Source organism: Penicillium atrosanguineum, assembly GCF_028827265.1.
Source record: "Penicillium atrosanguineum strain IBT 20685 chromosome Unknown utg000001l_segment0_segment0, whole genome shotgun sequence".
Lineage (NCBI taxonomy): Eukaryota > Fungi > Ascomycota > Eurotiomycetes > Eurotiales > Aspergillaceae > Penicillium > Penicillium atrosanguineum.
Genome location: NW_026623133.1, coordinates 1,592,501 through 1,611,296, shown reverse-complemented (window position 1 = coordinate 1,611,296; position 18,796 = coordinate 1,592,501). Strand labels below are relative to the sequence as shown.

The following is an 18,796-nucleotide window of genomic DNA, read 5'->3' as shown; positions in this document are numbered from 1 at the left end:
GTTTTACATGAGTAGACTGATAGCTCAAAACGAAATGAGTTTGCCGATTTCGAGACCAAAGACTTAGAGAAAGTGCAAATACTTTTAAGAATCAGTCTAACTCATAGATAATCCGCCAATTTTCATGCTTTAACCACGATCGTGTGCTGTATGTAGATCCTGCATGCCTTACAGCCTTATCGGAGCGGTGGGCCTGGGCAGAAAAAAACAGCGCCGCGCGACGCTTCGCCGACTCGGACTCCTGTCACGTCTCGAGACGTTAGGAAGATTCTCTCGTTTCTTGTTTCTCCGTTGCTCTTAAGTCAGGTGGCATGTTTCGGGCCTCTCTCCGGTCTGCTTCAGACCCTCTCCGGGACCATGTGTGCCTCTCCTGTTTGAGCCATCGCTTTGTCGCGCCGTCCAGGTTACGTCAATTCCACGCCCGACCTTTCTTGCGCATTGAAGCCAGCAATGGAACATCTGAGAGCAAGTCTAACGATGCGCCGCTCCCTTCCACCCCCAATCAGGACGGTGGCTTGGCCACAGAGGTACAGTGCCACCAATCGTGGATCGCCTCTCGGGGTAACGTGAATGGTAATACTGACTGAAGATTAGAGCAATGCGCCCTCCAATCTCCCCTCGAAAGACGATGCGACTTCGACATCAGAATCTTCGAATCCCGGTCAATCGAAAAGAGGCAGAGATCGCCGGTCATCCCAGAGGGCCAAGATGCAGAGGAAACTGGAACAATTGAAAGCCAAAAGCGAACTCGATAAGAAGCAACCAGAAGCCACCACGACAAGTACTGAAGATATAAACGATGCGCCCAAGAAAGGAGCACCATCAAAGCCAGTGACCAAGATGCTCGAGGAGCGGACCAAAAAGACTCAAAAAGAGAGGAATCCGGACGAACCCAAGCGCAAGCTTACGCATGTTAAAAGTTTCGTGCTTGAGAAGACCACCGGGTCGTTAGAGTATAAGGACGGTGATGTGGCGGGTAGGTCTCTCCTTGTGACTACACTGAATGTCAGCTAACACCTCGAAGCACTGGACTACGGAACAGCCCCTGTCCCCCGTTTGTCGTTTGGACTTGATCGAGTTCTCTTCAAGTAAGTCCATCAAGCTCTCTCGTCTTTCATTGCTCTAACCGATATAGTCCCGGTGTTTACCAATTACGAGACCCCCGATCGCGAGTCTATAATTTTGATCCCTATCTGGGAGACATCATGCCCGTTACGGAATTTGACTTCAATACCCTTAAGGATTATATCACCTCGTCCAAGGATGAAACACTCCGCAACATCGCTGTCAAAGAGAAGAAGAAGTACGTAGGGTCTTCTTCCAGTATGACCTCGGTGCTTTCCCACTTCCATTACCTACTGTCTTCGTGGAGACCCGTGGACACGAAGACAGTGTCTCGTGGCTTCCCAGAAACAATGACGACCTTTACTCGTCTGCTACGTGCGCCAGCCGCTATGTTCCTTCACTACCAGGATGGAGTGTACGCGATTGACGCAGATAAGGAATTCGACCACGCCAATATTCTCATGAATCTCGGAAAGTCGATGGAGAAGCTGCTCACCCTGCCGAAGGAAGATTTCGAGCGTTATCGACGAAGTCACGAAAACAAAATCTCCCCTGAAGAGGAAGAGGCCATCCCTGAATCTTACCACTTCTCCAGCTTCGGTAACTTCATCATGCGGTCCCAGCTGGACGCATATGACCACCGCCTCCCAGGAACAGGCATGTTTGATCTGAAGACCCGAGCTGTGGTCTCAATCCGTCAAGATGCGAAGAACTTCGAGCACGGCCTGGGCTACGAGATTAAGGACCGATACGGTGCCTTTGAGTCCTACGAGCGTGAATTCTTCGACATGATTCGCGCCGCATTCCTCAAGTACTCCCTGCAAGTACGTATCGGCCGCATGGACGGTATTTTCGTCGCCTTCCACAATGTAGAGCGCATCTTCGGTTTCCAGTACATCAGTCTTCCAGAGATGGATCAAGCCCTACACGGCCAATATGACACGGCCCTCGGAGATGCCGAGTTCCAACTGAGTCTAAGCTTGTGGCAACAAATTCTTGATAAAGCAACCGAGCGATTCCCCGAGAAGTCCCTCCGCTTTCATTTCGAGACCCGCGACGCGGTGACACCGTTTATGTACGTGTTCGCCGAGCCCGTCACGCAAGACGAGATCAAGTCCATTCAAGAGAAGAACAAGGCCGCCATCGACGAATATCAGCAACGTCTTCTGAATCTGAAGCCAAGTGAAGACGACTCCGACCTTGACGTCCCTACACCTGAGCCTGTCGAGGAAATCCCCGAGGAGGAGAAGGGATCATCAGATGACGAAGAAAACCTCCTCGCCTTTGCCCTGACTGTCCGCAACAAGGTCAACGACGCCTACGTTGAGCGACCCGTGAACTTCACAGCCAACGACGCCTGGTCCCTTGAGTACGAGATGAGCGAACTCTCCCCAACACAAGGCCGCACGCTCTACAGGATGTGTCAAGCGCGGCGACAGAGGGAACTGGCCGGTCGTGGCGAAGATGAGTCCCAAGACTCTTCGAACAACCAGTACATTCGTAAGCTACGCGCGATTGCGAAGCAGGGCCGACGGTTCCGTGAGGAGGAGAACAAATTGGACAAGGAGCATGGTGTTGTTATTCTGGGAGAAGAGTCAACGTGAACATGCCCAGGTGGGATGTTTTATATTCATAGCTCTGGCATATTGGGTTGAGATGGCTGTCTTTCGGTCCTATCTCTGTACATGTACATTAAACACGATTCCCTTGCATTGTATTTTTGGGGTTTGATTGTTGGCCCATGGGGGCCGTGTATAATGAATTTTCTTGGAGTTGTGGGGAATTGATATCAACTCGTCTCTTGCATTGCACAATATAAGGCATCTTATTCTCAACACTTAAGTATTTGAATATCTGGTTATACGAGATCCTCAGCATAGTGACCACCCCGATCCATGGATGTAGACCTACTGTATATCTCAACCACGTGACATCACCGGCCCTGACTTCCCATTCAAGTTGCGACCTAGGGACTATACATCATCTAGAAACCGAGGACCTAAACAATTGACATGAACAGTGTTGTTAAATTTATGCCATTTCCTTTCGGCCGATTTGGGGGCCCGTTCCTCCTGGGCTTACAAAACAGAATGCGGGGTGATATATACCTCAACACCCTAGACGCAACACAAAAACCCACTTAGATTCTTAACATCTAAAATACTCTGATATTACCTTCATAATGCCTCTATACGACATCGAACATATATCCCCTCTCCCCTTCGCCACACAGGAACAACTAGCTATCGCCCTAACAAACCTACACGCCACACGATTCAACACACCCCGATGCTTCGTAAACGTCCGATTCACAGACGTCAGCTCCCAAATCGTCTTCCGAGGCGGAAAACTGCGCCGATATAATCGGGTCATTATCCGAACACGTGCAGGGTCGAATCGAACCAACGAGATCTACGTCGAGCACTGTAAAGCAGTAGTTGCGGAATGGGAGCAGATTGTGGGCAAGAATGCCGAAAGAGGGTTGAGGACGGTTTGGGTTATGGGGGCTTTGACGACGGCTTTGGAGGCTGGGATTGCGAGGCCGAAAGTGAGTCTTTTTTGTTAACATTTGAACATCTCAATGGTTCTGGTGTAGCAGGGTCCAGGATATATATGTGTACTTTGCTTTGGAATGCAGTACTGATTTTCTGATCGATCTGCAGACTGGAGAGGAGGAAGAGTGGCTGGTTGCCAACAGAACTACATTCGAAAAGTTGGCTGAGGAAGGAGACGAGGACTTTATTGAATTACTTGCAGAGTTAGATGGGGAGTGAGGGGAAGTCATGAATGACCACTATGCTTTAAAGAGAGAAACCAAGGCCAACTTGCTAGTCTGATTTTGGGCGCTTGGCTCAAGTTCGACTTTCCAGAGGCATCTCTGATCCTTTCAAATGTTGGCTTTTGCTTGAGCAGCTGTCTCATTCCTAAATTCATATATACATCCCCATACAGCTTTTATTCTACCCTCGTCTCTTAGTATACGCCTGTTGGGTAGTCACAAGAGTTAGAGATTTATGTGCTAATCCCATGGGACGGTATCACAACATTCTTCTACACTTACATCTATAATGTTGACACCAAAGGACAATCAATTCAAGATTCAATACTGCATTAACATTGAGCACTGATCCGATCTAATCAGGAATTAAATATTACCCCTCCAATCCCAATACAGTGTCAAAGGAATGCAAACAAGAGAGAACCACATCCACATCAATCCATAAGGTATTCAGGATCACATTCAAGGTTCATCAGGCACCCCGGTCCCCAATAGAAGGAAATAGACAGTTTATAAATAAATAAATAATTAGCAAAAAAAGCCACGCTGCTGGATGTCAACGCCAGATGATCCAGGCCGTGCGCCAAACCCAAAAAAACGATGGTGCGAAACACCAAATAGAGAAAAAAAAATATCAAACGCCCAGAGGATGAGAGTGACGGAAAGTGGGTATCAGTGTCAATGTGAATGCCCAAAGGCGGACCTGCGATGCAGGGATGGTGAGAGTCATAGGAGACGAGGTGTGTGCACTCGAGCGTAGACCTGTATAGAATCGGGGATGTTTATGTGGTGGGTGGGGTGGATGAGGTGGGTGAGTCTGTACGTTTATGTACACAGCAGAAGCTATTCAAGCTCCTCCAAGTCGAGCTTAGGTGGTGCCCAGTCCAGCCGTGGGGCCTGATCGTTTGAGACACAGACCGGGCGTACGGCCTCGACGCCTCGACGTTCTTTTAAAGCGCTGCCTCGGAGGAATCCTCGCAGGGCAGATGAAGCTGTACCGTAGGCGCTGCGCGCGCTGCCGGTGCCAGTCGAATTCGTGCTTGAGCTGCGTGTGCTGCGGACACTACTCGCCTTTGTAACTGCGGCGGGAACAGCAGGGACAGGGAGGGCCACGCGGGTGGCTGAGGCGCTGAATGAGCCGAATTCTGGTGGGAAGCTCTGGGAAGCGCGAGCGGTTTGAGAGCGCAGATTTGGAGCGCTTTTCTTCCGGAGATTTTTAGGTGGGATTTTGAGCTCTGGCTGGCTGTCTTGGGATTCTGTGCGGAGGTGGATTGAAGCTGCGTGGTCGGGTGGAGATGCGTGGATTTCATCTGCTGATACGGCGACTTCCAATTTTAAGTTCTCAAGCATCGTTCCTAGGCTTGCTGCTGTTGCAGGTCGGCCGTCGCTGGCGGCGTCGTCGATGTCGCTGTCTTCGATGCCGTGTGCGATATTGTAATTGCGTAGGAGGTATCGGCGGAGACGTGCGACTTCCGAATCCCATCTGCGTTGCAACGACTGCAGGACCAAGTCCACGTTTTGAGAGGATAATGGAGATGGCTCCTGAGGTGATGCGCTGGGATTGGCTGGTGGTGGCTTGCTCAGTCGGTGGTTTGAGTTACTAGGGCGAACACCCATGGCGACATGTAGAGAACGGCGGATCGAGTTTGCTGTAGAGCTCTGAACGGTGCTGGCATCCCAGCGGACGTTGTCAACTTCCCGGCGCACCTTGTCAAGCGACATTACCCGGTCTCGATCCATACAGGAGAGACTGAGAAGAGTGCGATTGCCTTGAAGACCATTGACGAGCACAGTGAACGACTGAAGGTTGATATCGTTGTTTTCGCAATGCACTTCACGTAATGATTCGTTGTCCTCCAACACAGACGCCAGGGTATTCGCGCCCTGGAGACCAAGTTTCTGGTGTTCAATCCTCAGCACCTTAAGAGAAGTATTCTTCTTCAAGCCAGTCAATGCAAGGTTAAGACCAATTCCAAACCTGGCAACATCGAGATGCGCGCTCTCGCCACTGATGTCGAGAGCTTCCAGAGTCTCGTTCTCCTCAAACATCAACTGCAGCATCCGACAAGTCTCAGGCCCAGCATCATAAGGAAGAGAAGCCTTAGAAATATCCAGATACCGGAGAGTACGGTTCTTGCGAAGCGCATCCACCAATTGCCGGAAATGCTCTTCCTTCTTGAAGTCAATCATCTGCATAGAAAGATGCGAGGGCGTCATATTCTTGGCAATGGCATCGAAAAGGAAGGAGCAGCCATCATCAAGCCGGTTCTCATTGACATGCAAATGGAGGCTGCGCGGAGAACCCGGCCCAACGGACATTGAATGCATTAACATAGCAACGTCCTCGCCGCTTAATCCGCACTGATCAAGTCGAATTACGCGCAGGTTCTGCGAACGATCACTCGCGAGATAAGTGGCGATTGAGTCGACAGTTTCGCGATTAACGGCCGTGCGGCTGAGAACAAGCTCTTCGAGTCTCCAGTTGAACAGCATTTCTGCTGTAATGAGCGGCTCGGTGCCCGATGTGCGAGAGATGCGTGACAGGTTGATCTTCCGGATTTGGCCGAAGTACCCGATGTACTGCTGGAGCACGTTGGGGTTCAAACGACCCTGTACACCAGATATATTGATAGCTTCCAGAGACGACTCCTGAGCAACAAAGGTGGACAAAATGAGATCAAGGTCATGCACAGACAAACCGCAGTCCCCGACCTCCAACGCTCGCAGATGACTGCGTGGTTGAGACGCGGCATCCACCAGGTAGTCAAGATCGGTCTCGCCTAATCGGATTCCATTCAGCACCACCCAGTCCACACTCGTCAATTCCCGACGGCAGGCTGGGAAAATAGCCTCTGGGATTCCACATCCCGGATCCCGGCTGCCTTTGTCCAAAGTAGGAGTTCGGGTTAGGCAATAGGAAAAGTCGAGCCGGCGCAACCGTATGCTCTTCAATGCTAATGCGCGCACCTCTTGGGACAAGACACTCAAATTTGATTGTCCCGGGATATGCACGAGAGATCCTGTCCTGTCGAGATGCACATCTGCATCCACACCATGAATATCGCGGAGACCTTGCAAGGCATCAAGATTAATACCACGGAATGAAATGGACAGAAATGACTCATTGTATCGAAGGGCTCGCATAACTGCAATCAATTCCAGAGCACCGTATCGCGGGTTCTTCGGGGACGCAGGCCGAAGAAGTCGGAAACATGGAGCATCCTCGCAGTCTAGATCGATCGTATACCGAATATTGGAAGTGTCGATATCATAGCTAGCAGAGTAGGCAACTAGGGTTCGATCGAAACAGCCATAGTCCTCATCCAATACCACGGGTGGGAAGTTCTCATCGTTTTGCAGCTCGCGGGGAACAACAAAGTCATATGGCTGTCTTGTCCACAGCGGGCGCAGGAACTCGGTGTGTTGTCGAATCCAACAAGCAACTTCAACCGAGTGAACGGAAGCCAGGAATACGTTGAATGATTTCCGCAGCGGGACCCTTGCATATATTAGCGAATAAATGGGGCTGAAACGTCGCAACAAGAACTTACCGGAAAGTTAAATGGAGACTATCATCGCCGTACTCCATTGACAAACCAGTCAGGTTCATGAGACCAAAGGAAGTGGCATTCTCAACGTCGGACAAGGATACCACGGATGACCGATTGGCTGCCTTTTGCATGGGGATCAAATGGACTTTGTGCAAGCCGATTGCAAGATAGCATCCGGTAGGTGACAGTTTGGTGAGATCTTCCGAAGATGAGCGAGTCGGGGACTTGCTGGAGGCGATCTGTATAACACGGAACATTCGGAACGTGGCCGGGTCGTAATCTCGTTCGTGTCCCAACATCCTTGTTACATACTCGACCGAGCCCCGATCGAATGGCTGAGGGTCGTTTGATCGTGCCATCTGTGCAGCCTGACGAATACCCACCATCCAGAGGTTCAATTCTTGGAGATCGGGCGTCTGCATCTGGACCAATGCGGCTTTGTGTGTTCGTTCATCCAGGTAGGCCACCTCGACTGTAGAGGATAACCGTCCGTCTTCCAACATGTATACCGCGATAATACTGTTCAATGGGATACCTGCTGACACTTCATTCGAGACCATTAGTTGCATGTCTTGCAAAGAGCTGATCGAGGCAACGGATTGGCGGTGCGAGGCCGGGGCTGGCCTGTTATAATTTGCCGGAATCGAAGGAAAGGCATCAGCAGCCTTGCTTTGATTTTTGAAGCGAACTAAATGCGTATCGGTAAGGACGAGGTACTGGCTCTTCTTCCTCCACATGCTGCCCGTAGTCTGGATTTCCCCGTGGTGGAGGATTGCTGAAGACCAGATCCCATTTCGGGGACTGATCAAACTTTCATCCCCGAGAGAACCAACAGAGGCACTGAGCGGCTCATCATCGTCCATAGAATGAAGCGACTTCAGAGAGCCGAACACCGAAGCACGTTTCTTTTGCAATGACTTCCTTCGCGGGCGGGGGTTTCCATGTGTGTTGACGCAGACATTGCTGCAGACCAGGCAGCGACCTCTGCATTTGCACTTCCCCGTCGTAGAACATTTGGTCTTGGGCTTTGGGACCGGCCAAAAAAGCCTGAATTGCGGCGGGATTTCTTATCTCGGGACAGGATATCATCTGAGGGAGTGCGATCATGCAGAATAGGTCTGGGAAGCGGGGCAGAGCTTATGGATGTAGGGCTGAATAGGCTAAGACTTTTTCTTCGCTCCTTCTTGCCATTGTAGTCGGCCATGGCGAGTTCGAGATACGGATAGAAAGGTGGGAATCCAGGCAGAGTCGAAGGAATTGGCGCAAGAGTGGTGAGCGATGAGTTTATCTGATCTACGACCCCAACGTCGTTCTCACTGGGAACTCGTTAGTGAGGAACAATCATGCTAGGATTCAAAGGTGAAGTGAGGAGATCGATAGGAGCCTTGGGGGAGATGGAAAAGCGGGGATGGAGGAGAGGGTCTCGTACGTTTGAGCTTCGCGGCGCCATGAGAAGCAATTGACAGGCGAAAGCTAGGGATAGCCAGAAGCTCCACCTCTAGCGGAACCGGGGAATATATTTGAACGAGCCCCAGACGCGTTTGGCAGCTGTCAACAAGGTGGCGAAGAAGAGGGGTTTTTGGTTGCACCGGGAGGTCGCCGGAAGGGGGGAGGTCTCCGGAGATGCGAGATGTGCCTGAACACCCAACACCAAAAACGGCGGGATCAAAGAGCGGTGATCAATTGTGATCGCTCCGATATTGAATGCCCTCCTTGTCGAAGTTAATTCCGACCGAGGATGAGGTCAGAAAGTGCCGATCGGGGGGTCTCTGGAGGCAAACGAGGGTGGAGAGCGTGATGTCAAAGGAGGAGAAGAACAAGATCGTCCAGGACCTTCAGATGAAAACAGCCAAAACAGTCAAAACAGATCTGAGAGGGAAATTAGAAGGTGGGTGGAAAAAAGAGGAAAAGGAGGTGAGAGGAATGGACGGATGCAGTAAATGTTCGCCCCAGCGACCCTGATACTTGCACCATGTCGCTGTTTCAGATTGTGCTTTCCTCATTTCTTTGGTTTATTTCCATCCGATTCATGATACTATATTACTTCTAGGTGACTTGACTCAATCGGGGTAGACTTAGTTCCGGGTTTCACTAATAATCCGTGTTTACATACAGCTTGCGCCTCGTCATCTACAGGTACGAGACATGCGTTCGCGGCAGGCCGAATAACATTTCGAGTAGCTTATCCGGATTCAACGCATTCGAATGATTGGGAGTCAGCCACGTAAGAGGCGTTCTCCACTGTCCAGGATGTGCGTCGGCTAAGACTACTAAGACTACGCAGGTTACAGTACTGCTGGGATTGTGCCTGGGCAACGAACCATAGAACCATGGAACCTTGGAACCATCGAATTAGCCCGTCCTGTATAACTACAGTAGACTATCTACACTTCCGTTCAAGCTTGCATTCGATCGCACCCGGATGATTTCAGAAATGGATAGCTAGGATCCACAATGGGGGCGATCGACCAAGCGATTCTGGTAGCTCAGGGGGGAAGCAGGGCCCGCCATAGAGATGGAGATCACAATATAGATCGCCGCCAACAGGGAAGCTTGTCCTACTCCCCGGCGGTTCGTTCGTGCATCGTTCCCTTCTAGCTATTGATTTTGCCAGGGCGATCAAAATAATTGCTCTGTGCCTGAGACGGGGGAGGTGCTCCGTGACGTACCGACCGACCCACGTGCCGGAGTATGTGTAACCCGAGAGGTTTCTGATTATTTCTCATTCAATTATCGACGGGTGCCTTGCTCACGCTCAGCCTGGTATCGCTCAGCTCGTTTAATCTGTCGGACCAGGTCGATGTACTCGGTCACTCGTTTCTCGGCCCAGATGCAGCCTCCCAGGGTCATGAGCGCGATCTGGATGAAGACTTTGAATTGTGGGGTTAGCCCGCGGTAAACGCGAGCCGTAGGTGAAATCCACTCGGAGAAGCCCTCCATTGGTCGGTATAACAGACGTGAACGGATATAGTCGCGGGAGAAGGGTGACTGACGACGAGGTTGAGATTCGGCGGGGGCGGGCGGTTGGGGTTTAGAAAAGGTGAAGGGGTGAGGAAGATTCATGATCATATGTGCGAGAATCGAGACAGATCCGAACTGTGAAAGAAATAAGTCTCAAGTCTTCTTCGTGCTTGTATGATGAACCTACGCGGGCTACGCCCGTCACGAAGCCCTTGACGGCTTCCGTGGTAAGTTCTTCCGGAGGCTCAATATCGGCCCTATGGCTTGGTGGCGGCGGCATATTGAGTATCTAGAAATGAGAATTTGCAATTGTTTCAGGCCACTTCAGATCAATTCTTGATCAATGCTCTTATCGTAGAGCTCTGTATGCGGGGAACCGGGGAGTTCGACGGCCAAGGTCGAGAAATGGAAGTCAGAGGAACGAAAAACGAACCGCACAATTCACAGCCTGTAGATAGTCACAGCTTCAGACAGACAAAATCTCCGGACCAGCCCATTCATGGAATAAAAGCTCAAGCTAAAAGCAAAGCCCGAAAGACACCGAGTGACGCAAAGCGGATCAACGATAATCCACGATAGCGACTCAGATAAAAAAGAAAGCCGATTATCAAGCCGGCATCGGATCCATACGTACTCAAACACTCACTCCTACACACAACACCATCACAATGGCTCTTACCGCACGCACCGCGACCATCTCACGGTCAACCAACGAGACCAAGATCCAAATCTCTCTCTCTCTAGACGGCGGTGTCCTCCCAGCCTACGAACCAAGCACCGACTTCCCCCACCGAGCGACCCCCAAGAAGCCGAAGCAGCCAAGAAAGGCATTGTCCCCTGTAAAGATGCCGCCCACGCCACCCAGTTCACGCCCACGCAGCAAATCACCATTAGCACCGGAATTGGCTTCCTAGACCACATGCTGCACGCGCTGGCAAAACACTCCGGCTGGAGTCTAGCAGTGCGCGCCAAGGGCGATCTCTACAGTGAGTCAACCCACTACTACCACCACCACCCTTACACCCACTAACTGTATGAATAGTCGACGACCACCACACAACGGAAGACACCTTCCTCGCCCTCGGCACAGCCTTCACAAAAGCCCTCGGCGCCCGGCAATCCCTCACCCGCTTCGGCCGTGGCGACGCACCCCTCGACGAGGCCCTCTCGTGGGCTGTGATCGATCTCTCCAGCCGTCCGTGGGCGGTCATTGATCTGGGCTTCAAGCGCGAGAAGATTGGCGCATTGAGCACGGAGATGATCACACACGGATTGCAGAGCTTTGCGCAGGCGGCCGACGTCACGCTGCATATTGGCTGCACTTATGGTGACAATGACCACCACCGGGCGGAGAGTGCGTTTAAGGCTCTGGCTGTTGCGATCCGGACGGCTTGTGCGCGCAGAGTTGCGGGAGACGTTGGGGCGGGTGATATTGTTAGCACTAAAGGTGTTTTATAAAGAAGCTGAAAAGTTATCGATTGATAGATGAGAGTTTTGATATGAGGTTAAATATCCAGTACAGCCTTGATCTATGAATTAAAAAGTTGGAGTGTGGAACATGAGATAAAGGCGATACTAGCGTAAAACATTCAAGACCATAAGAAACATAATTCATAGAGCGTTTATCGAACCAAGGAAACTAAGCCAACCCCAAATACCATACCAAATCGAAGAAACCAGCTTCGACAACTAAAAGCTATCTAACACCTTCATGCAAAGTCCATGTAGCCCTGCAAGAAAGAGAAAAAAAGAAAGAGAAAAAAAAGCCTACTCTAAACACCAAGAGCCTTGACAGCCCTCTCCCAATACTGCTTCCTCTCATCCGTAACACTAGTCCCCACACAATCACTAATATAATTCTGCCACCCCTCCTCAGTCCCAGCCTTCAGCTTCGTCCTCACATCCTTGGAGCACTGCGTAGTCAGGAACCAAGCCCCAGACCCGAAATCATACGTCTCATCAGCGCGTAACAAATCCAACAAACCAGCCGGATCGCTGACCTTCGCGGCCTGGTCTTTCAACGCCGAGATGGAGGCTGCGTACTTTTTGTTGTAGGAGGGGGATTGCATGTTTCGTGCTACCAATCAAGATTAGCATGAATCTCCAAGATACATCAAGTATAACGTGTATATTAGAAGATGAAATGTTGGAATACTTACTTCCCTGCCCAGCAACACCGGGGAAATGATTCTTATTATACTTGAAATCATCACTCTCAAACGCCATCAGGCTGATGATAGCAGCTTGTTCAGCCTTGGAGGTAACATCGTAGGTATCGAAGGACTGGGTGGTGAACTTTGCTGCTGTTTTGGCGGTTGCACATTCGCCGGCAGCGGGTGGGTTATCGCAGTTTGCAGATGTTGGAGCGATAGCGACCATTTGAGATTCCGTTATAGTTTCGTCTCGGGCGATGAGAGTGAAAGCAAACGAGAGTGGTGATGCGGAGGCGAGGCCCAAGAGGGCGAGGATGGGGAGGATTGAGAGCATTTTGGTTGGATGGGTTGCAAGGGTGGAAGTAACGAAGGTGGGAGTCAAAATGAGTGAATCGATGACGTCGAAATAGAACAGGGGAATAGGATTGTGGTGGATATAGTAACCCAGCAACTATACTTTATCCAAGCCGTTTGGAGGGTGAAGCTTGTATAGAACAAGACCGGGATCTCATTCACTCTTTATATTGGCCCCAAACCTACATACCCGCCATCGTTTGACAATGCCCTTTATGCATCACACATTAAGGACCACGGCTGGGGGGTATTTGAAGCCCAAGTATTCCCAAAGGGGGCCGTGAGGAATGCGGGTGAAGTATGCGATCCACCAGACTCGTCCGGCATTGTAGGGAGTGAAACGCGGCGCGTCTTTGAGGGGCCAGTTACAAAGCTTAGTGACTAATTCTTCCATTCATGCATGGACGATGCAAGGCACGGGGTGCATGTTATTGGTTTGTTCTGGATGTTTCGGATTTTTGAAACATTAACTTTCCTAACGGGGTTGACGTATCATGTTGGAGATCGACATCTGGGGAAGGGTTTTATTTTACTACCAAGGTATGTATCTCTCTGCTAAGGGAGGCTATTACTGCCGTTTCTCTTTCTTTTATTGTTAGGGTTTAATTCAGTTTGCAAAGCTTTAATGGCAAAGCCATGATTCATCATTGTTCAATATCTGTTCAAATCACCCTGCCCAAGAATCGAAGTCTAGCGTGTTTACAAATTGTTAAGATGAATATAAGGGGCAGAACAGAAGGAAGAGAAAGAGGATCCGGACCAGGCAAGCCCAGAGCCGCCAGACAAAGACACAGGCGAAGACAGAAGACAAGAAAAAGACCCCAAAGTGCTCCAGGTGAAAGCAACCAATCCCGGACCCCGCAGGATTGAGACACCATGCATGTAGCGCTCATAAAAAGAAGAAGAAAAGTTGTACACTAAATGCTGTTAGGTATGCAGAGATCGTGTCCAAGGCCGTATCGATACACAAAAGAAATCGCAGACATCTCAGTCGTCGCGGCGACCGAGTTCGTACGAGGTCTCGGTGGCTCCGCCGCATTCCTCGTCTTCTTTGAAGCTTACCCTCCGCAGCAGCGTGGGCATCATGCGCCGCGCGCGCCGCGAGGGCGAAGATGATAAGCGGGACGGGCTGATGATTGAGGGGACCTTGGTGTAGCGGTAGCGGTACTGGGCTCCTAGGAGCACGATGCGACCGTAGGTCCAGAAGAGGCAGAAGCCGACGACGGCGGCGAGGAGGAAGCCGCAAAAAGTGAGTAACATCCAGTGTTGACCCATCTGTGCATTGTTAGCGTTGATCTGATGACCCAGAATTTTGGATTATGCTTACCCAGAAAATGAAGTGCGCATCCTTGCCGTGCCAGCTGTTTCCAGTGTGGTGGGTGAAGAAACTCCAGGAGTACTTATTGTACTCGTCCTGCATAAGAATGCGCACGCGGCCCATCTCGGACGGGTGGTCTTGCATGTACTCTTTCCAGATGACCGATAGGAACAGTGGACCAGTCGAGTACATAACAGTGATGTAGGGGAGGAGCCAGTGGCGGTCGTACTGCTGGAGCAATTCGATCACGCGCAGAAAGAAGGGGTGTTGGGGCACAGAGCCCATTGCATCGTTGGAAATACCAGTAGGCACGGTGCGGCGCACCCACGCGGGGTAAGCGAGCAGAGGATCTAGGCGACGGTTGCAGCCCTGTTGAAAGTTAGAGAGTCTATACCCAAGGTATCAAAAGCTAGGTAAATACGTACGTCGTCCAAATCAATATAGGTTCCGCCAAAGTGGGCTAGAATGAAATAGCGGATCGAGTCTGCGCGCTGGATAGGGTATTTGTAGCCGTCAAAGGTCTCGAGGAACCAAGGATATTCGGCGGCGATAAAGTCGCGCGACTTTTCATTCGTCCATAGCTGGAGCAATATTAGCATAGATTTCAGGTCGATTCATATAAGAGACGTACAATATACTCGTAGTCCGGGTGTAGGTCAATGCAGCTCTGCTGAGCCTCGACCCAGACCTCGGGAATGGTCTCGTTTTTGTAGGTCTGGTGGATAATCTTAGGAATGATCTGAGGGCGCTGTTCGATCAGGCTGGAGTTTGGCGAGGGCAATTCCGCGCGGTGAATCGCGTCAGCGGAGGCATCTTCCACGAGCAGCGACAGCAACGTAGAGACACTGCGAACCAGGAGAGAGAGAATGAGGAGGTTGATCAAGAGGAAGATCAAAAGACCGCGCCGCATGGTGGTGGCTGAAGTTTGGTGGTGACTTAAGAGAGTGGAGAGAAATGCACTATTCAATTGAATGGAAACTTTGGAGTCGTCAAATCGTCTCGGCGAGCGAGTATCACGGGCCTTCTAGGCCTTAGGATCTCGAGCGTCGCGTTGTAGAGGGTGAATGATCCTTGTTTTAGCGCCGGGACATGGGGTCGTTGAAGGGGGAAAAGATTAAGTCTTAACCCAAGCTGGCGAGAAAGGGGGAAAGAATAATAAGGAGTGACAAGTGGGGAACTAAAACAACTAAATCAAAAGTAGAAAGGAGTGTAGAGGAAGAGAGTTAAAAAAGGGAAGGCGACAGAAAGGGGCAAAGAGCAGCCACGGGGTGTCAACAGTAGAGTTCAAGGAGGCTGAGCTAGGGTGGCTGTACCCGTCATTTTCGTGACTGAGGTACGTAGGTGTTGCCTGAACGTTTCCCGAGTTGCGATTGGTGATTGTCTCCGGCTGGTGGAGCAGGGCAGGTTTTTTTTTTTCCCTCTCTCTTTGCCTGTGCCACGGCTTTACCACGGTTTGTCCCATTCTGGTTCTGTCATGGAACTGGCCCATATGATGTTGCCTGAACTTAATCGAGATTCTAGGATCGACTGTCTTTGGTGTCGCTGACAGTTCTGTGCCAGGGTAGGCAGGAGAATAAGATACTCCCGACTGCAATACGAACTCCGTCAAAAGTGGAGTGGACTATAAAAAGATAACGAGGAACGAGGTATTAATTGTGTGCTCGATACCTTCTTCATGAGTGAGACATGAAGGCTTAACTTTGTACCGGCTACCCCATCGAGACAGGCACCCCGTACGGAGCCAGCACTACCGACGGGGACGCGTATTAGGGTGTGGCGGGGACTCCCATTGCGTCAAGATAGGGTGTTCGGCCGGAGCAACCCCAACAGAAAGACCGTTACGGAGCGCGTGCACGGAGCAAGAAAGACCCATGCTGCGTACTCGTATCACCATCGGCTTGGCCTTTGGCCTTGGGTCTAAAGGAGACTGCGATGCGACTGGAGGATATGCCTCCACTGCGCCCCCCCCACTACCTCCACCGCCTCCATGCCCCCGCTCCAAATAATCGTGGACGGCTTCTTGGTACGCTCGCGAAATTACTGCCCGCCTCCTGTGCGTCAGTGCCTGCGAATCCGCCTCTGTTCGTCCGTGGTTCGCTCCAGTCGGTAGTTGGCAAAAACTGGAGATAAGAAACCTTCCCCATTCAGATCGGCAAACTGTTCGGAGCAGGGTCCCTCGGTCCCTGGCTTGCTTGGACACAGGGTCATGTTGCGCATGACGTGGGTGGATTCGATCATTGCTGGAGACCCTGCGATTGCCGAGAGGCCATACTGTCGCTGCAAGTGGTCGAAGTCCAGTACACGTAGTCTGGTTTCTGCGGGTTTGGAAATCTGAACAATCCGCCCCCGCCTTGGCCGACCTCATGTCATCTTGCGGGGCTGTGTAGTCTGACGCTGTACAGAACTATGACATAGTCTTGGGGCCATGGACAGTCGTACATGTACAGGTGTACACTTGTGCTTACCGGTCGTGATAGTTACTGTCAATTGGACGTAAGGAGTGATCTTGAGTTTGCCTAGTAACAACAAGTTACAGGTCACATGCATAATGAAAATAAAAAGGGTATCTATCGCTATCAACGCCGAATAAAACATGCTCCTGTCGAGCTTCCTAGTTCCTTGCCTTCTCTCGCTGAGTTGTCGTTCCATCTGACAGGACAAATTCCTTATGCGGACCCGCGAACCAGTCTACGACCCGGCCCTCACTCCTTCCAGGCCCTCGATGTGACCAAGACCATGCGACAATAGTGGCTTTCCTGCGGAGATACACAATCAATGGTTGATACTCTCATGCCATTGCCCAGGCTGGTCTAGCATCAATGGCTCGACCAGGAAAGAGATGCAAAGCCAGCCGATCTTTATTGTCTTGGTAGCCTTACTCAAACATAATCCCAGATTTCTTTCAACGAACCTCCGCCGCAGCGGCCACAAAGTCCCGAGCAACATTATTTTCAGTGCGAGATGTCGCCTCCACGGGTTCAAACAATCGACGCCACCACCGAGGCGGATCAAGGGGACGGTGGCCACCATGCAGCGGCGGGTAAACGTCATTGAAGAAGTACCAGATATGGCCCACCACAATACCACACATCTCATCCTTAGGAAGCTCCCTGCGCACGACCGTACTGAAGCCCATCAGAACCCACGGAAGATAAGGCGCCGTGAAGACAAGCAAGCCGAGGAAACTCAACCGAGTCTCCGGGTTCCTACGAGCCCAGATATAGACGAGGCTGGAAGAGAGGGCCGTGCCGAGGAAGAGCAGGGAGAGGAAAGGCGAGATGATCAAAAGTGCAGTCATGGCATATGTGACCAGCCAGGCGAATTGCGCCGGAGACCGACCGGAAGATTCCTCAAGGAGGCGGGAGTACCGCTGAAGGAAGAAGACATGGAAAATCAGGTCGAGATTGAGCGGGCCAAAGTAAATGAACGTTGTGAGAAGCCGCCAGTACTGCGATTTGGCGTAGACCGCACGGAAGCTGTAAAATAGCTGGAATTCAGTGACGACGTGACACTGCACCAGCACCGAGGTCGCCACGGTGGCTACAGTCCACCACCGGGTAACAGGAGGCATTTCGTAAAACCATTGTTCCAGAGGGAACTGGCCCATTTGACCATTATTTTCCCACAGAGCAGCCATTCTGAATAGTCGAAGATGACACGCCACGAGCATGAGTTGCAAGAAGCCAAGTAGACCGTATCTCTTATCAATCACGTGATCCCGACGCGTCGAAAATCACGGGGGCTGGGCGCTAAGGACGAAGATGCTCATATTGATTTCCCAGCCGATCCGCGGTTTTCTCGATTTTCAAACTCGGGCTCGATCTCAGGTTCGATCTCAATTCCTGTCCGAGTGTTTGACTTGACCCGACATCCACCTGCAAGGGCCCCCCCCCCCTCACGACGCGTGCTATCTGCAGGACACCAAACAATCGCATCCCTCTGAGCTACCTTCGAGCTTAAGCTAAGCTCAAGCTCATCTCCCACCCCCCCCCCGCTATACAATCGCGTGTCCCGCACACCAACCTCATCACAATGGCAACAAAATCCGCCGTCCGCGCCGGACCCTCAGGCACACGAGGCCGCGCATCCAAACCATCAACAGACTCCCCGGCGCGCAAATCCACCGCTGGAAAAACCAAACCGGGCGCATCGCCAAAAGTCAAGAAAGGCCGCCCGTCAAACGTACAACGTACATTCCCCTCTCCCGATCCATCCTCCAAAAAGCCAAACTAACCCAAATCAAACTAAAGCCGGCGACCCAACCCCCACAGGCCGCCGCCGCCGCTATAAACCCGGCACTGTAGCCCTGAAAGAAATCCGCCGCTACCAACGGTCCTACGACCTTTTAATCGCCAAGCTGCCCTTTGCGCGATTAGTTCGCGAGGTCGCGCTCGATCTCCTGCCCGCAGACGTCGGCGCAGAACTACGCTGGCAGAGCCACGCGATCCAGGCTCTGCAGGAGGCTGCCGAGGCTTTCTTGGTACATTTGTTTGAGGATACGAATCTGTGCGCGATTCATGCGAAGCGGGTGACTATTATGCAGAAGGATATTCAGCTTGCAAGGAGGATTCGTGGGGCTTGGGGAGGGCTTGGTTGATATTCTTCGACGGACTCG

General features: G+C 51.3%; 9 protein-coding genes across 9 annotated transcripts; 4 read left to right on the top strand and 5 right to left on the bottom strand.

Annotated features, from left to right (window-relative positions):
* Window positions 1-311: 311 nt before the first annotated feature.
* On the top strand, window positions 312-2,669 carry N7443_000617 (Pet127 family protein; the record flags this gene model as incomplete). The annotated part of the gene is made up of 4 exons (XM_056880673.1): window positions 312-527; window positions 595-976; window positions 1,025-1,088; window positions 1,136-2,669. 4 exons carry the CDS (start codon window positions 312-314, stop codon window positions 2,667-2,669), a joined length of 2,196 nt encoding a protein of 731 aa, XP_056745911.1.
* A 578-nt stretch (window positions 2,670-3,247) lies between these two features.
* N7443_000616 (uncharacterized protein) lies at window positions 3,248-3,839 on the top strand (the record flags this gene model as incomplete). The annotated part of the gene is made up of 2 exons (XM_056880672.1): window positions 3,248-3,613; window positions 3,729-3,839. The coding sequence occupies 2 exons, from the start codon at window positions 3,248-3,250 to the stop codon at window positions 3,837-3,839; spliced, it is 477 nt and encodes a 158-aa protein (XP_056745910.1).
* Window positions 3,840-4,687: 848 nt separating this feature from the next.
* Window positions 4,688-8,258, bottom strand: N7443_000615 (uncharacterized protein; the record flags this gene model as incomplete). Its single annotated transcript, XM_056880671.1, has 2 exons — window positions 4,688-7,343; window positions 7,396-8,258. The coding sequence occupies 2 exons, from the start codon at window positions 8,256-8,258 to the stop codon at window positions 4,688-4,690; spliced, it is 3,519 nt and encodes a 1,172-aa protein (XP_056745909.1).
* A 1,867-nt stretch (window positions 8,259-10,125) lies between these two features.
* N7443_000614 (uncharacterized protein) lies at window positions 10,126-10,636 on the bottom strand (the record flags this gene model as incomplete). The annotated part of the gene is made up of 2 exons (XM_056880670.1): window positions 10,126-10,491; window positions 10,544-10,636. 2 exons carry the CDS (start codon window positions 10,634-10,636, stop codon window positions 10,126-10,128), a joined length of 459 nt encoding a protein of 152 aa, XP_056745908.1.
* A 388-nt stretch (window positions 10,637-11,024) lies between these two features.
* Window positions 11,025-11,814, top strand: his3 (imidazoleglycerol-phosphate dehydratase HIS3; the record flags this gene model as incomplete). The annotated part of the gene is made up of 3 exons (XM_056880669.1): window positions 11,025-11,195; window positions 11,237-11,342; window positions 11,399-11,814. 3 exons carry the CDS (start codon window positions 11,025-11,027, stop codon window positions 11,812-11,814), a joined length of 693 nt encoding a protein of 230 aa, XP_056745907.1.
* Window positions 11,815-12,128: 314 nt separating this feature from the next.
* Window positions 12,129-12,843, bottom strand: N7443_000612 (uncharacterized protein; the record flags this gene model as incomplete). The annotated part of the gene is made up of 2 exons (XM_056880668.1): window positions 12,129-12,433; window positions 12,516-12,843. The coding sequence occupies 2 exons, from the start codon at window positions 12,841-12,843 to the stop codon at window positions 12,129-12,131; spliced, it is 633 nt and encodes a 210-aa protein (XP_056745906.1).
* Window positions 12,844-13,850: 1,007 nt separating this feature from the next.
* On the bottom strand, window positions 13,851-15,091 carry N7443_000611 (glycosyltransferase family 32 protein; the record flags this gene model as incomplete). The annotated part of the gene is made up of 4 exons (XM_056880667.1): window positions 13,851-14,138; window positions 14,191-14,550; window positions 14,607-14,762; window positions 14,813-15,091. The coding sequence occupies 4 exons, from the start codon at window positions 15,089-15,091 to the stop codon at window positions 13,851-13,853; spliced, it is 1,083 nt and encodes a 360-aa protein (XP_056745905.1).
* Window positions 15,092-17,083: 1,992 nt separating this feature from the next.
* Window positions 17,084-17,818, bottom strand: derA (putative ER-associated proteolytic system protein Der1; the record flags this gene model as incomplete). Its single annotated transcript, XM_056880666.1, has 1 exon — window positions 17,084-17,818. One exon carries the CDS (start codon window positions 17,816-17,818, stop codon window positions 17,084-17,086), a length of 735 nt encoding a protein of 244 aa, XP_056745904.1.
* Window positions 17,819-18,213: 395 nt separating this feature from the next.
* Window positions 18,214-18,778, top strand: N7443_000609 (histone H3 family protein; the record flags this gene model as incomplete). Its single annotated transcript, XM_056880665.1, has 2 exons — window positions 18,214-18,370; window positions 18,432-18,778. The coding sequence occupies 2 exons, from the start codon at window positions 18,214-18,216 to the stop codon at window positions 18,776-18,778; spliced, it is 504 nt and encodes a 167-aa protein (XP_056745903.1).
* Between the last annotated feature and the right edge of the window lie 18 nt (window positions 18,779-18,796).